This window comes from Sceloporus occidentalis, unplaced genomic scaffold, assembly GCF_023333645.1.
Source record: "Sceloporus occidentalis isolate IW3139 unplaced genomic scaffold, rSceOcc1.0.p SCAF_7, whole genome shotgun sequence".
NCBI classification, from domain to species: Eukaryota; Metazoa; Chordata; class Lepidosauria; order Squamata; family Phrynosomatidae; genus Sceloporus; species Sceloporus occidentalis.
Window position 1 is genome coordinate 91,401,344 of NW_028316987.1, and position 16,854 is coordinate 91,418,197.

General features: G+C 41.7%; 2 protein-coding genes across 3 annotated transcripts in view; one reads left to right on the forward strand and one right to left on the reverse strand.

The window, feature by feature from the left end:
* Nucleotides 1–5,300, forward strand: part of PLCD1 (phospholipase C delta 1) — a 60,379-nt gene extending 55,079 nt beyond the window's left edge. For both annotated transcript variants that reach the window (XM_089533691.1, XM_089533690.1), the window contains exon 15: nt 1,284–5,300. In XM_089533691.1, the coding sequence (XP_089389817.1) occupies nt 1,284–1,375 (92 nt within the window). In that variant the 3' untranslated portion in view covers nt 1,376–5,300. The remainder of the gene's footprint in view (nt 1–1,283) is intronic.
* LOC149310096 (villin-1-like) overlaps nt 5,175–16,854 on the reverse strand; it is a 46,235-nt gene continuing 34,555 nt past the window's right edge. The window contains exons 15-20 of the mRNA XM_089533689.1: nt 16,540–16,685; nt 14,837–14,981; nt 13,802–13,990; nt 9,698–9,766; nt 8,775–9,020; nt 5,175–6,458 (exon numbers count right to left, since the gene is read on the reverse strand). Of these exons, the coding sequence (XP_089389815.1) occupies nt 6,345–6,458; nt 8,775–9,020; nt 9,698–9,766; nt 13,802–13,990; nt 14,837–14,981; nt 16,540–16,685 (909 nt within the window). The 3' untranslated portion in view covers nt 5,175–6,344. The remainder of the gene's footprint in view (nt 6,459–8,774; nt 9,021–9,697; nt 9,767–13,801; nt 13,991–14,836; nt 14,982–16,539; nt 16,686–16,854) is intronic.

The window sequence follows — 16,854 nt, forward strand, 5'->3', positions numbered from 1 at the left end:
AACAGAGCCCATGAGTGGCCTTAGTGGCCCCTTTTCAGTGGCTAAATTTGGTATTTTCAAATGAGATGTTAATAATAATAATAACAATAACAATAATAATAAACCAGAGGCAGAAGCCCTTAATGAAGGAATCTCCTAGGAGCACCTTGCCCTCTACTGTTTAAGTAGGGCAGTGTTTCCTAAAATTTGGTTTATTGAAGCCCATTTCTTTTCCAAAGTATAACTGTTGGGTCAGTTTACTTATAGAGATACACACAGATACCCACATTCATTCACTCTCACTCAGGGTTAACATGTGTAATGTGTTACTGTACATCTAGCTGAGCCATCCAATTTGTGTTCATGCACTGCTCATCTTTTGTCTTTGCAGGCCTGGTGCATGGGGACCCTGTACAGAGTGGTGTCATTGGGGTTGGCGTCACCCAATGCAATGACTCATAGTGCCACCCCCTCCTTAGGAATGATTTTGTAATAATGTTACTCTTAAATCGTAATTCCATTATACCACTGAATGATAACCAGCGTGGTGTAGTGGTTTGAGAATTGGACTAGGACTCTGGAGACCAGGATTCAAATCCTGGCTTGCCCATGGAAACATGTTGAGTGACCTTGGGCCAGTCACACTCTCTCAGCCTCAGAGGATGACAATGGCAAACCTGCTCTGAAGTAACTACCCAAGAGAAACCCCATGTTACGTTTACTTTAGGTTTGCCATAAGTCAGAAATGACTTGAAGGCATACAACAACAATGGCAATAGTTGTGACATAAACAACTAGCAAAATTAAAATTAAATCTTTAAATTACACGATCATACATACAGGTTAAATGTACTTAGTTTCATGTGATTAAAGTGAAAATTAAGTAAGAGAGGTGATGTTTCCAAAGACAATTTTAAAAGAATGTGTGTGTGTGTGTGTGTGTGTGTGTGTGTGTGTGTATAATTAAAAACCTGAGGCCTCTACTTTCTCCTCCCAGTGAGCCTCATCCCACTCACAGCATCACCAACATTTTAAAGGGATGCAGGCAAATGCCCTGCCGGTTTCTGTCAAAAGGCAGATGTTTGGGGAGCAATGGTGTCACACTCCCTTCGGGTGTCACCTGGTGTGGTCCATTTCGCCGCACCTCAGTAGTGACTCTCTTGCATGTACCACTTTACCCAGAGCTGATGTTTGTTGTTGTATGGTTTCGTGCAGCCACTGTTGAAAGGTACCAAACAGATGCCACATAACAACTTAAATGTAATACCTTTCGCTCACTTTCTCTCTTTCTCTGCAATCTCTAGGCTATCGTCATATTCATCTCTTGACAAAGAATGGAGACCAGTACCCATCTGCTACACTCTTTGTGCATATCAATATTCTGGACGGTGATTAAATAACACATCCCAATCTTCGTTGGCTGTTCAGGTGATTTGTCTTCACATTCCAAAATGGACTTGGCTCTTGAGCTGGGATGGAAGAGCTGTGATGGTTTTTGGCCTCCGTGGAAGCATTAATAGATCTCCAGAGTGCAGACCTCACTGCCATGAATGTTATGGTGAAGACTGCCTTCTTGTACTTAATTTGGAAATATTTTGGACAAAATTTATTTAAACTGACAACTTTAAGCTTTGACATTCATAAGCCTGGCTTTTCCTGAATCCTAGCTGCTGTTACTAAGGGGAAAGAAAGGGCATGTAGCATACTGAGAAACATTCCAGTTAAGATATTAAGAGACAGATTTATAAAGGTGTTACTTTATCCTAGTGAGTTTCACATCCTGGCTTGCATTTCATTAGTGCTTCTGGAGCCATTATCAGGACTTATACCGCAGCATCCATTTTGTGCCCTTTATCAAACGAATAATACTTTCTTATTTCAACGTCTGGTTTTTAAAAAAGTTGCTGGTCCTCAAGGCAGGCTTAGAATGGTGCAGACATTTTCTTCTGCAGTCTTGAAAGCCAAGGGAGTCTCTGAATGAAGTTTCCATCCATGCTCATCCTTTTAAGGAGGATAGTGTACATTGAAGCACAAGAATCATCACAATTTGACACCATGAAAAGTTGGATCCTGCAAACTGTTTAAATCATGGAAAGTACCTGTAGATGACTTCAGATTTACTTCTTCCGCTCAAGGCCAACTATCTGCATAAGACACTTCCCAGCTCCTTCCATACAACCAGAGGAATTCCTCAGCAACTTTCAGGACTTTTGAGATTTCACATGCATTACTTTCACACTATCAAGCTTGGATTAGGAACCAAAAGGACTAGTAACTTTCTTCTAGAAACCCAAAACTTGAGATTCCCAGGATGCTGCTCTCTGAAGCCAATACTACATTTTTTGCTGTTCCAGTGTGGAACAGCAGTGAGTTCAAACTTTCATTTTTTAACAGCGAAACGTGTGTCTTTGTTTTTAAAACTCCTAAGACTGTGTCCTCTGTATGTGTTTGTCTGCCTGCAGTTTCATGGTTAGAAACTGGGTCAAACATATAATCACAATGGGCTGGATCTGGTCACAGTTATATTTAGAGCTCAGTAAACCCACTGAAACCAATGGGTTTTAAGTTAGCCCTAATTACAAAAACTAAATCTGGATCCATCACACATGTGGGGTTTTTTTGGTAAATTAATTGTAACTGTTTGATCTTTTATACTGATTTCTAAAATTATTTTTAATGGGGAAATAATCAAGTGCCAAGATCATTTTATAGTTATTGTTTGTTCTCTCAGCACCTTTGACTCATTTCTGTATTTGAGGGAGCAGGGGGTAGGCAAAGGAATCATAACAGGACCCGGAACAACGGATGCAAGCTCCAGGAAAAGAGATTCCACCTCAACATTAGGAAGAACTTCCTGACAGTAAGGGCTGTTCGACAGTGGAACATGCTCCTTCCTCGGAGTGTAGTGGAGTCTCCCTCCTTGGAGGTCTTTAAGCAGAAGCTAGATGGCCATCTGTCGCGGATGCTTTGATTTGGATTTCCTGCATGGCAGGGGGTTGGACTGGATGGCCCGTGCGGTCTCTTCCAACTCTGATTCTATGATTCTATGATATGCTTCTTTGATAAAAGTTTTTATCCAAACACAGTTGATGTCAATGGAAATTCATCTTAACGGTAGCAAATTCCAATGCTTGGAAGAAATTAATCACAGATCACAAGACTGGTATTAGAAACAACCGGATTCCTGCTCCACTTCCATTAGTTCCTGATTACTAGTGTCTTGGAGCATTAAGCAATTATGTGTAGCCAAGATTTTCCTTGAAACAATGAGGATTAGAAGCTTCTGGTGAATATGGAGAATCAAACATCCAGAAGCTTTGAAAGAGAGACCTATTGCACAGTTTAAGATCTTATACCATGCTGCTTTTTTCATGTTATATATGAGATACAAAATCCATGCACACAAGCTAGCCAAAGCTAAACACTTCTAAATTGTTCCATAGATTGTAATGGCAGAAATTTAAGCATATGCTCAGCTCTCTCAATCTGTGAACCTTAAAACAAGTGGATTTTTGCCACTAGTTATCTAGTTTTCTGTATCAAGTTGTGAAAACACTGTTCTGCAGATATTTTTGTACCAAATACTCTTTCTATATTTGATGTACATTCAACATCTGGAATGGCCTTCACTCTTGAAGGGAGACAAAAGTTTTATTTGCCCATCAATGCAAGCCATTTCATCCATCCCTTGGGGGATAAGGGCTTTTTCACAGTCTTAGCTCATGGCAACAAGCTTGACACTTGCTTCCATTTTGACTACATTTATATAATTAATCCCAAAATTATACCAAAGTAATTGAATTTGAAAACAGCGAGGATCCTTGGCTTGCTTCAAGACGTAGCTGTATGAACAGCAGGGGTAATTGAATTCATTTGTAGTTTTGCAGTTTCATTTTGAAGCAGGTGGTTTTGAGAGTTTGAGAGAATTAGAGTTTGAGGTAGATTTTTAAAACTAAATCTGCCAGAATTCTCCATTATGCATGGAGGGGATTCTGGGAACTGTATTCCAAAAAATGTGAACTTTCCCAAGCTCCAAGGATGCTTCAAGAGAGTCAGCAAAGTTGTGTAGGCAGGCAGCGCTGCTTATTTGCAAAGAGGTCAAGGTAATAAACCTCTCTCCTTGTGATCAAGTAGTTGCTACTGTGTCACAAAATGGGTCCCCCAAATTACAAAGTTCCTGCCTCACTTTCATTTCATCTACAAAATATGCATCTGCGTGCACAACAATCGGCAGCACTCCAACATCCCTGCAGCATAGCATATGTGTCTGCATGTGGAGATATGCTGTGTTGACACTACACAACCCCTGTGCAGAAGGGTAACATTGGGCAGTACATACTATTGAGCCATGTGCAACAAGAATGTGAAATGTGCAGACTCCATGGTCAATAACTCACCCTGCCTGCTTAGCATGACATGCCTGTGTATGTCACTAACATGCATAAGTCTTGCTATGCAAGCAGGGTGAATTATTACTGGCCATGGAATCTGCTGTTGTGCATTTCAGTTTTACATTCTGTTTGCACAATGCATATCCGGTTATACATTGCTCAATAGCAACTAGTCATTTAGAGCCAGTATAGTGTAATGGTTTTAGTGTTGGACTATGACTCTGGAGACCAGGGGTTTGATTCCACTTAAGCCATGAAATTTGCTTGTTGATCTTGGGCAAGTCACATGCTCTCAGCTTTAGGGGAAGGCAGTGGCAAACCTCTGAACAAATCTTGCCAAGAAAACCCCATGATCATCTTAGGATTGCCATAAGTTGGAAATTATTTCAAGGCACACAACAACAACAACAACATGTCACTAACAGGATGCCAGCTGCTATGTGCAGTGCATAACACAATTGCACATCCATGTGAAATACTACTGCTTTACTTTTGCAAAGTGTCCAACTTCACCTGTAGGAGAATATATGTGTGCGTAAGTGACCATCAAGATTCAGGCCATAGTCTTCTGCTTTTAACCCTCCCATATTTTCCCAAAATTTCTTTGAACTCCCCCCATCCCACCCCATAAATCCATGAAGAATGAGAAGAGGGGTTAAACACACAATGCCTTTTCACTGGCAGCATTAAAAGTGCTCCATTTGGAAACACCCCTGTTTGAGAATCAGGCCCTTATAACCATTAATAACTCTATTCTAGATGCAATCATAGGATGGTGAACTAAAACAAACAAATGACAATAAATCCTGTGGAAAACCCATGTGTGCCTTTGTTTTTTAAAAAATATCCAAATAACACTACAGAGTTAAGAAGGATGATGACAATATGGCATTAATATATTTTTGAATTGTTGTGATTAAAATGAATGAAAATGGATAAAAAATGATATTTTTTAATGTTTGATTTTTCCCCTTCTCCATTTACCTTCCATACTATCTTTGCCTTGGGGTACATTTGCATGACTAAGCTGGCAGAATGACAAAGTGGAGGAAAGTGGCATACAGTGAAAAAGACATAGTTCTCCTTGTGCTGAATTCCCAACTAAACACACACAACTGGGTGCTATCCCCCTCAGGATCCTCTCCTCTCTGTAGATCTCTGGCCTGAGGGACTGAGTAAAGGCTGAATGAGTTTTACTATTTCCCTCCCGTAATGTCAGACAGTCTAGAACTAGACACGGACTTCTATACATTTCCTGTTCATGTTGTTTTGTAATTTCCACATATCTTGTATATGCTTGGTTTCCCAGCACTTATAAGATATTTCTGCTTGAAATAAGGAAAATAATAAACATTGGGTGCATCCACATTACTCACACCACTTGAATAGTCCAGGCAGGTACTGTTTGGAATCCTGAGCTTTGTAGTTTTCTGAGACACCAAAGAACTGTAATGCTCTATTAATTCAAGGGAGCACCGTGGAGAATGCTAAGTACCTCACTAGATTCTGATCCCCAGGATGCCATAGGATGGAGACTTGGCAGTTAAAGTGGAATCAAAGTGCTATAGATGTGTGGTGCGGATGCACCCATTATTTGCTACTGCCCCTTACCCAAAACCCTCTGTCCCATTTTGTATCCTCACATGGGACGGCTGAATTTCTAAACACACTCACGTAAGGGAAAATGTTCACACAATTTTCCTCATGCAAGTGATTGATAGGATCGCAGCAAAAACAGAATTACCATATTCAGGGTCACCAAGAGGGAAAGATAATTTACCAAACCAAGCCTTTCTTTGTCAGTACTGATTCCAGGAGATAGTGTATATGTGTTAGTTTCTTAAAATGTCACAATGTGGATGCAAGTGCATTTCCTCCAAACATGTCTTCCTTCGACATGTACCAAGTTGCCCCCGCAATGAGTTCCAAGCAGCCAGGAAAATGTTGTGTTGGGTGGGATGTGCCTTCTTTTGCTCAGAAAAGTCCATATTGTTTCTTCTCATTTTGCTGCTTCCACTTGGGCATTTGGTAGAACTCATCCTTGGTTTTCCCAAAGATGTCATAAAAATCTTCATCAGACAGGTAGTGCTATAAAGAGAGGGACAGGAGAGGCTTCATTCAATTTTTCAAGTGCCATATAAAGGTTCATACATTTATCGGGTACTTTGGTGATCAAGGAATTACTCTCAAGGATGGCTATGCCGCAAAATAAAATAAAACCTTGCATACACAATTGCTGACTAGTATTCAAAGCTATGGCCATGTTTGTCTGTATCAGCAGCAAAGGAATCTTGTAGCACCACTGAGACAAAAGGTTTGTAGCACAAGCTTTTGTAGACTCATAAAATGAGTCTACAAAAACTTATGCTTCAAATGACTTTCTCATAGTTGGTCTCAAAGGTGCTGCAAGAATGCTTTGTATTTACTGATTAGTACCTCTCACCCTAAAGGCACCAGATCTTATCTGATCCTGTAATTAAGTAAGATCAGTGTTGGTTAATATCTGGAAAGCAGACCACCAACAAATACCATTTCAAAGGAAGAAACTGGCAAGACCACCTCTGAGGATTCCTTGCTTAAGAAAACCCTATTAAATTCTTGAGGTTGCCAAGCACTTTGAAGGCACACGCACGCACATCCCTTCTCACTATAAACTGAATGCACACAATGCCACCCAGTGGCTAAAAGAAGCATCTGTTGTTGTGGTGTGCCTCCAAGTCATTCCTGACTTATGGTGATCCTACCATGGGGTTTTCTTGGCAAGTTTCTTCAGACAGGGTTTGCCATTGCCATCCTCTGAGGCTGAGAGAGTGTGACTTGCTCAAGGTCACCCAGTAGGTTTACATGGCCAAACCAGGATTTGAACACTAGTCTCTACAATTGTAGTCCAGGAGCAATAAATCATGACTTGCTGTGCCCACCTCACCCACTGCTTGGGCACAAAATGATATATCCAGGTAAGTCAGGGTACCAAAACCCTGTGCAAAAAGCAAATTTTCTGTGCAGAAAACATTACTTTCAGCACAGAACAAAACATTTCTGTGTAGAAACTAATATTTCTGTGTTTTCTATGCAAAATTGCATTATTTTGTTCTGCACAGTAGTATCAAGCTGCCAATAGTCTTTAAACACAGCACAGTTTTTGAGGACTTTCTTCTCTCAGCAGGCAGAAAAATACCAGAGGTGTTTGTTGTTGCCTGCAAGAATGAAACTGATGAACATTTACACTCTTACTACCAGCCATTTCAATTAAATTTGGCCTTGTGTCCTCGTAAAGTCAACAAAAGGGTCAGGCAGACAGCCAGGAAAGAGTGGCCCAAAGCTGCTTTTTCCAAGAGAAAGCCAAGAACCCGCTGGCCACACTGACTGCTCCCAAGGTGACTGGCATATTTTGTTTTGTTTTTTACTTTTTGCCCCTGTCATCCATGCGTATCATCACAGGATCACAGCACCAGCGACTGCCTCTTGCCTAGATGTCATCCCATTGGATGGCTGCCCCTTTGATTGTACACACAGCCACACCTGCGGCCCTCCACCATAGTAGCAGAGGTGTGCCTAGCAAGACACATGCAATGCACAATCATGCACCCCCTTCACCTCATGCCCCCTCTTGAACTGTCTGGTTTGTATATGTTGTGCTTATAGTCATTGGAGGTGTCACATTTTTGCATTTTTGTATTGCCACCCTGACTGCTGGCTCCATCCTTTTTAAATGTGCACCTGCACCGGTTAGGGTTATTCACCGGTTAGGGTTAGGATGAAGTGCTCCTTTGGGACTGGTCTTGTGTCAGGGCGTTTATATGCAGGGTCAAATGTGCACACTTTTCTGGAAGGAGTGGTTTCTTTCCACTTCTTTTTAGTTCAGCTCCCCCCCCCCTTAGCGCATCATCTAAATGCCATGTCTCCAAAGTGGTTTTTTCACCCATCTGTTTGAGGCCAAGGTCAGCAGCTAAAGTAATCCTGTGAATTCAGATTCATTAGTAAGTAAGGCCCTGTGCAGACAGGCACTTTGGGCCGGCCTGGGTGTGGAGTCGGGGCATAGCATCCTCATGATGCGTGCCCCGGCTCTGTCCGCAGGGTGCTGTGATACCATGCGCCGCACCACACGGCATCACGGTGCTCCTCCAGCGCTGAGTCTGCACAATGCAGCGCTGAAGGAGCAACACAAAGCTGCGGCGCTGCAGCTATCACACCCTTTCCAGGACACAAAAAGGAGCTGCTTTTTGCAGCTCCTTTTCACACTCTGGAAAGGGCAGATTGGGGTTGCAACGTGCGGTTGCTGCGGCCCCGATCTGGCTGTAAAAGAGACGGCTGGAGCTGTACAGCCCCTAAGTAACATGTTATGTGTGTACAGCCCCTAAGTAAGATAGTAAGTAAATAAGATAGGAGATTCATTTTTTTCACCTCTTTTTGGGTGGGATCCACACCGTCTGGAAGTTCATCTATTGCCTTATTGATCAACAGGTCTCTAGCAAACACGCCGTTTCCACTGGTCTTAAGCAAAGGAGCATTGTTGTTGTAGCTCTTGCTGCTGGCATCAGGGTGTGTTTGGTGAGCTGGCAATGTTGTTCCAGTGCTTGAAATGACTGGAGTGGTGGCAGTAGGCTTATTGCTGGTGTTCTTATTGCTCAAGTTGGCATTTTTCAGATCCTGAGAAATATACATAGAAAGAAAAGGCTATAGACTTTGGGTTGGGTGAGTAGGACCCACACACCATATGATGCGAAATCACACCCATCTAGGAATGAGAAAATCTGTCAGTTTCACTTTCTCTTGCACTATACTTTTTTCAAATCCTATTGGTGTCTTATGGTGCATCTACATTGTAGAAATAATGAAGCTTGACACCACTTTAAGTGCTGTAGCTCCATCCTATGATATCCTGCTGAAGAGTGCTGGTGCCTCACAAAGTTATAAAGCTACAAGAATCTGTAAGATGGAGCCATGGCAGTTAAAGTGGTGTCAACTTGCATTATTTCGACTATGTAGATGCACCCTTAGCCACAGATATTTTGGGATATTTTTGCCCAGTGCTGAAGATGTGCACAAATGTTTAAGGTCCACAACCTACTGAACATGTAACTGTGTGTGGTGTTGTGCAACCCTGCTGCTCAACTTAAGGATAGTGAAGTACAATCACTCAACAAGTCCGAAGTGGAAATTTATGCCACCAAACCATGATGAAGGATTTTGACCACAGGGAGGCTGCTCATGTTAAGGAGCCTTCTGCTTTGCACTGCAGATCTCAGGATCAGTCCCCCAAAAAAGAGAGAGCAAAGCATTCCCAGCAAGAAGAAGCTTCAACCTCTGGTCCCACACCAACTCACCACTGTGATCTCTGATATAGCTGATACATCTCCAAGGCTGCTCTTCATCTCCTCATAAGTCTTGCCATCCTAAAAGGACAGAGAATCACAGTCATCAGTTCCATAGAGAAGTCCCTCTCAGTTACCCAGTGGGAAAAATGGTGCCAATTTCTTAATGGGTCAGCGGCCAAACACCTCGTGGTGACATAAAGTATACCCTGGGGTTATTCATTTATTTACTTCATATATATACTGCCTTTCTGCAAGGCAGTATATATATGAAGGTGTGACCCAAGCCTTTCTGCAAGGCAGTATATATATGAAGGTGTGACCCAAGCTAGGTTACAAAGATAGCTAATTAACATTTACAATAAAGTTTTAAAGACAATTAAAGCTCCCCATATAAAATCCCCATAAAGGCACATGTCTTTTAAAGTTTGTTGGACAATGGATATCCAGTACTGCCTTGCACAACGTCCTCATCCATGAAAGTCTGCTTCAAAGGCAGACATATGTTCCCCCAACCATTAAGTCACAGAATCATAGAGTTGGAAGAAACCACAAGGGCCATCCATCTAATCCCATTCTGCCATGCAGGAAATCCAAATCAAAGCATCCTCAACAGATGGCCATCCAGCCTCTGTTTAGAGACCTCTAGGGAAGGAGACTCCACTACACTCCGAGGAAGGAGGATGTTTCACTGTTGAACAGCCCTCACTGTCAGGAAGTTCCTCCTAATGTTGAGGTGGAATCTCTTTTCCTGGAGCTTGTATCCATTGTTCCAGGTCTTGTTCTCTGGAGCAGCAGAAAATAAGCTGGCTCCCTCCTCAATATGACATCCCTTCAAATATTTAAACAGGGTTATCATATCACCTCTTAACCTTATCTTCTCCAGGCTAAACCTGGAGGAAGGAGGGGGCAGCAATATAATGACCAGGAAAGGATGAGAAAGTACTTGAACCGCACCCAGATGCAGCTAGGATAAAAGAGCAGGTATTGCCTTCTTTATGCCCAGCATTTTCCCTGGCGATCTGGGAGGTCAACAACTTCTGTTTGCTCCTAGCTGCAGCTGGATGCTTCTCAGGTGTCCCATGTCCTCCCCGGCCACTAAATGCCAGCAAGGGCATGATCCACTACTGGGAAGCTGGCAGAAGTGGCAATCCAGTGAAAATGTACAGGCTCTGCCTACATGGATATAGGATATCAGCCCTTATTTTCCAAACTAGCACTGAAGCTGTTTAAGTCATGCTTCCGTGTCTGCATCTGAGGAAGCAGACCAAGTCTACAAAAGCTCATGCTACAATTTCTTTCACACAGTTAGTCTCAACGGCACTACAAAATCCCTTTGCACAAAAGGAGGAAGCTAAGTTGCTCTTATGTCATAGTAGGCTTGTATTGACAGAAAGGGAAGAGTTATGGCTCCCCTGACTCTCACTGGCTGGATTGCTCTGATGTCACAAAAGGAACATAATAATAATAATAATAATAATAATAATAATAATAATAATAATAATAATTTATATTTATATTTATATTTCCCACCTCTCTCTGCGGATCATATCCCAGGGAAAGAAAGATGAGTGTGAAGAAGGAGGCGACAAAGAAGAAGCACTGCTCAATTAAACTTTACAGAGAACGTTGCAATGTGCCTTTGAATAACACTTCTTGGCAAACCTATCAAATGCTTTAGCACTTAGCTGATAGGCACGTCCAGCTTATGATGTGTGATGCTACTGGGCTCCATCACCTGGGAACATGTCCTTCATTGAAATGAACAGAAATTACTCAAGAGGATGTGTGGCAGGAACCATTTGCTTCCTGAGATCCTTTTGATTAATGTGTGAACAGCACACTAGTTACATCATCTTGCAGCAAGTGGCAGCTTTGCAGCTTTGCATTCACAGTTAGCCTGTGTAGGTGGAGTACAATAAAATCCAAAATCTACAACCCAGCAATATCTTTAATCGACCAACCAAAATACATGATGCAAGCTTTCAAAGTTCCACTAGCATCTTCAAATGCTTGCATCATGTATTCATGTGCATTTTGTTATTATACTTTGCTATATGGCCAACACAGTTACTTCTGAATATGTGTAGGTGGAAAGGTTCTCCTCACTGGGTGCTCAACAATGGCTCCTTTTCATCCTGGAGAGAAGTGACCAGTGGGGTCCCACAGGGCTCTGTCCTGGGCCCAGTGTTATTCAACATCTTTATCAATGACCTGGATGACAGAATTGGGAGCGTAGTTATCAAATTTGCAGATGACACCAAATTAGGAGGAATAGCTAATACTCCAGAGGACAGGACCAAGATTCAAAATGACCTGAATAGACTAGAAAGCTGGGCCACAGCTAACAAAATGAAATTCAACACGGAGAAATGTAAGGTATTGCACTTAGGGAGGAAAAATAAAATGCACAGATATAGGGTAGGTGACACCTGGCTGAATGAAACTACGTGTGAAAGGGATCTAGGAGTCCAAGTAGACCACAAGTTGAACATGAGTGAACAGTGTGATGCGGCAGCTAAAAAGGCCAATGCTATTTTAGGCTGCATCAATAGAAGTATAGTGTCTAGATCAAGAGAAGTAATAGTGCCCCTGTATTCTGCTTTGGTCAGGCCCCACCTAGAATATTGTGTCCAGTTCTGGGCGCCACAATTCAGAAAGGACATTGAGAAACTGGAGCGTGTCCAAAGGAGGGCGACAAAAATGGTGAAGGGTCTGGAAACCATGTCCTATGAGGAACGACTTAGGGAGCTGGGGATGTTTAGCCTGGAGAAAAGAAGGTTAAGAGGTGATATGATAGCACTATTTAAATATTTGAAGGGATGTCATATTGAGGAGGGAACAAGCTTGTTTTCTTCTGCTCCAGAGAACAGAACCCGGAACAATGGATGCAAGCTACAGGAAAAGAGAATCCACCTCAACATTAGGAGGAACTTCCTGACAGTAAGGGCTGTTCAACAGTGGAACATACTCCCTCGGAGGGTGATAGAGTCTCCTTCCTTGGAGGTCTTTAAACAGAGGCTGGATGGCCATCTGTCAGGGATGCTTTGATTTGGATTTCCTGCATGGCAGAATGGGGTTGGACTGGATGGCCCTTGCGGTCTCTTCCAACTCTATGATTCTATGATTCTATGACTGTCATGGGTATAAGCACTCAGAAGATGTAGAAACCCAGGCTGGACAAACCAGAAATAATAAGATAAGGGCAGAGTTGGATGAGAAGGATGAATGGGGATTTAAATTGGATTTGCAAGCTTGTTTAATTTGTTAGCTTGGTTTGTAAAGAACTGCATTGCTTTTTATATCTGGATCTGGATAGCCAGTTTTACAATTGCATTATACTGATTTTATTTCAGTATTACTTCTTTCCATATATTTTTTTAAAGAGTGGCAGGGCTAGCTGTCTTTTTCATTGTTTTACTCTGTAAATTGCCATGTACATTGATGGCTCTATATAAATAAATGATGCTCTTCCAAGTCTGGCTTTTGAATCTCTATTTATTCACCCATGTTTTTGGTGGCACTTTATTAAGGTTTTCTAGATGAGGTGCTGAGTTATGGTGCCACCTTTTTAAAAGACGAGACTCCTTATCTATATGGTACAACGTGGATTTGTCTGCACTGCAGAAATACAGCAGTTTGGCACCACTTTAACTACTATGGCTCAATGCTATGATAGTCTGTGGTTTGTAGTTTTGTGAGATATTTAACTTTCTCAGTCAGAGAGCTTTGATGCCCAAACAAACTATGAATCCCAGGATTCCATAGCACTGAGCCATGGCAGCTAAAGTAATGTCAAACTGCATTATTTCTGCAGTGCAGATGCACCCTTGGTCTCCTCCATGCTGGGGATTCAGCTCTATCTACTGAACTTGCAGATGGATTAGAATTTAGTTTGGTTCATATTTGATAAGAGCTTGCCAAAATCTGCAGAATCTCAGCAAAAAGGAGAGTGAAAAAGAAAAAAGAACAGAGCTTGAAGGTGTGAGAAAGCAGAGCTGACAAGGTTCATCCTACTCATAATCAGCCACTTTTGTAGATTTTAAAAACAAAAAGCACAGGCCACCAAAGTATGCCTGTTGCTCACATAAACAGATTTATTTCAAAGTTACTTACACTCCATTTATACGGGTCCCAAGCAGCAAACCAGCCAGTGAAGTTCAGAGGTTCGTGGCCTTGTTTCACCATGATGATTGGCATGGCTGGATCTCTTCCTGCCGGATGGGTCTTCAAATACTCTTTGGCTGAAGAAATGGCCTCGCTCTTTTCATAGCTGTTGGAAGCCTTGCCAACCCAAAGGAAAATCTGCAAAAGGGGAGTAGGAGATTAGGAGGTCAGAGAAAGAGCTGAAACCTTTTCGGCTCCTGCTGGGCATTGTGTGTTGTGTTGTGTGTCTTCAAGTTGTTTCTGTCTTATGGTGACCCTAAGGCAAATCTATCATGGGGTTTTCTTGGCAAGATTTGTTCAGAGGAGGTTTGCCATTGCCTTCCCCTGAGGCTGAGAGAGTGTGACTTGCCCAAGATCACCCAGTGGATTTCATGGCCAAGCCAGGATTCAAATCCTAGTCTCCAGAGTTGTAGATCAACACTCAAACCACTACGCCATGCTTGCTCCTACTGTGACATTATGATGGAGTAATTTAGGGTTATGCCAGCAGCTACACTTCTTACACACTTGTGTAAGGCAGTATTTAGGAACTCCTTAGACAAGCATTTCCCAGTCAGGCTGGCTTGTGTGGACACAAATCCACAATCTGGAACTGCCATTGGAACAATGGCTGAATGTCGTCATTGCACAAATACCCGGCAGAGCATAAAGCAAATCAAATATCTGTGTACCTGTTTGCATTAGAAAGAGTTTAGCCCTCAACATAACAGTCACTAGATGGAGCCAGCATTTCTTGTTGTCGTTTATTAGAAAATAAATATCTGTCCATACTTTCAGAAACTGCATAAGATTACAGTGCTTTACTTCCTACTTCAATTGTGTTCAGAATAGGAAGTAAAGCTCTGTAATCTTACACAGTTTCTGAAAGTATGGACAGATTATTATTATTATTATTATTATTATTATTATTTAAATATATTCTCTGCTTTCTGAATCCCCTGAGGCATAAAGCCCTTTGCAAAGTGCAGCTCCTTGACCACTGACCTCTTCCCAGGTGTCCAGTAGCATGACATCATCCTCATCCAGGTCATCCTGGCAAAAGTCTACTACCTCCGTCATGATGAACCGTCCGGTCTGGTTGGAGCACTCAAATAAGCGGGGCTGGTAGTGGGTCACCTCTTCTTGGAACCTTGGCAAGGCAACATTGATAAGGAGTGAGCTGTGAGATGAAGACCTTCCTTTCAGTCCCAACAGTTTATGGTGATTCTAGCCTATAAAGGTCCAGACTTCCAAGTAGCAAGGGAAAGCAAGTAAACTGCTTTGCTTCCTGACTGGCTGCAATCATTGACAACCTCTCTATTGTTGTTGTTGCTGCTGCTGCTGCTGTTGTCGTGTGCCTTCAAGTCATTTCTGATTCATGGTGACCCTAAGGTGAATCTATCAAGAGATTTTCTGGGGCTAAGAGTATGTGACTCGCCCAAAGTCACCCAGTGAGTTTTCATGGTTGAACAGGATATTGAACCCTGGTCTCCAGGGTTGTAGTCCAATGCTCAAACCCACTACACCATGCTGGTTCTCAGTTTCCTTGCAATTACTTTTTAATAGCTTGTACTTTTGAGTTGGTATTGCTCAATAATTCACAGAAGCGACATTTGTCCCATGATGTAGAGAGATTTTGTAGCACCTTTGAGACCAACTGAAGGAAAGAAGTTGGCAACTCAGCTTTCGAAGTCTACTTCCTCAGATGCATTGGGTGGAGAGGTAGTAGACCTAAGTCTATGAAAGCTCATGTTGCCAACTTCTTTCTTTCAGTTAGTCCCAAAGGTGCTACAAGATCTCTCTACATTCTGATTCTACAGACTAACACGGTTATATCTTTGATTTCTCCCATCAGTTATAGACATCACACACACAGAGAGAGATACACACTGAGATTGCTAAAACTAATTCCACTCTCCAGCCAGCTCAACAGCACTATGAATGTACATTTGCAGATAATCTGCCTGTGTTTTCAGACACATTATCCCTGTGTAGTGTATAACAGGGATGAGTGAGAAATGTATTGGTTTTATTGTTTTCACAAATTTGTATGAGCTTATCAATTCACCCAGCTCTGGAGCCAAATAGAGTCTCAAACACAATTTGCAATTGGAAATCCTCACCTTTAACAAGCCTCCAATGAGATTTATACCAAACTCAAAACTCCTTTAGACTCTGAAACTCCTTTCCCAGAGAGACCAGAATGCTGCCCTTCTATTGGCAAGCTAAAACCTTTTTATTCAGATATGCTTACAAAACAGAAAGTTTTAAAAGAACAGGCTAGTATTGTTTTAACTGAAGTATTTAGAATATTTTAAAAATATCTTTTAAATTGCATTTTATTATTTTACTGAATGTGAATTGTTTTAATACTGTAAATAGTTTACTTTTATTTTAATGCTTTCTTTTTGTATGTTTTTAATTGTATTGTTCTTTTACATTGTGAGCTACTTTGTGTCCCAACTTTGGAGGAAAAGTGGGATATAAACATCCACAACACTTAGAAAAATTATGTGCACCTACAAGAAAAAACATACATTTTTATAATGTGCATGAGCATGTGTCAGTAAATGGAAGGAAAATGCACACATTTTCAAACATGTACATGCAGAAAAAGCAACAAGTTGCCATTTGATATAGATCACAGTTAGAATGTGGATGGAATTAAATTAAATTTGCACATCTGTAATATATGATGAATGTCTCACCTCTTATCACTGGCATAAGGCGCTTTGCCTCCTAAAGCAGCCCAAAAATCTGCTGGCTCCTGACCCTCCAGAATGGTTTGTTTGTCTCGTTTGGAGATGATGTCAGCCACGTTCTTAGCCATTTCTCGTTCGTCTCCACTGCATCCCTAGATATGGGTCACAAAACCAAGGTTCATTACTACTACTATCCTATTCTAACACTATCATGAGGGTTAATTCTGGATCCTAGACATGGCAGGTGATAGAAAAGAATTCACTTCCAACTTGCTCAGTAGTGGAAGAATGTGGGTTGGATTAGATGGACCTTGGGGTCCC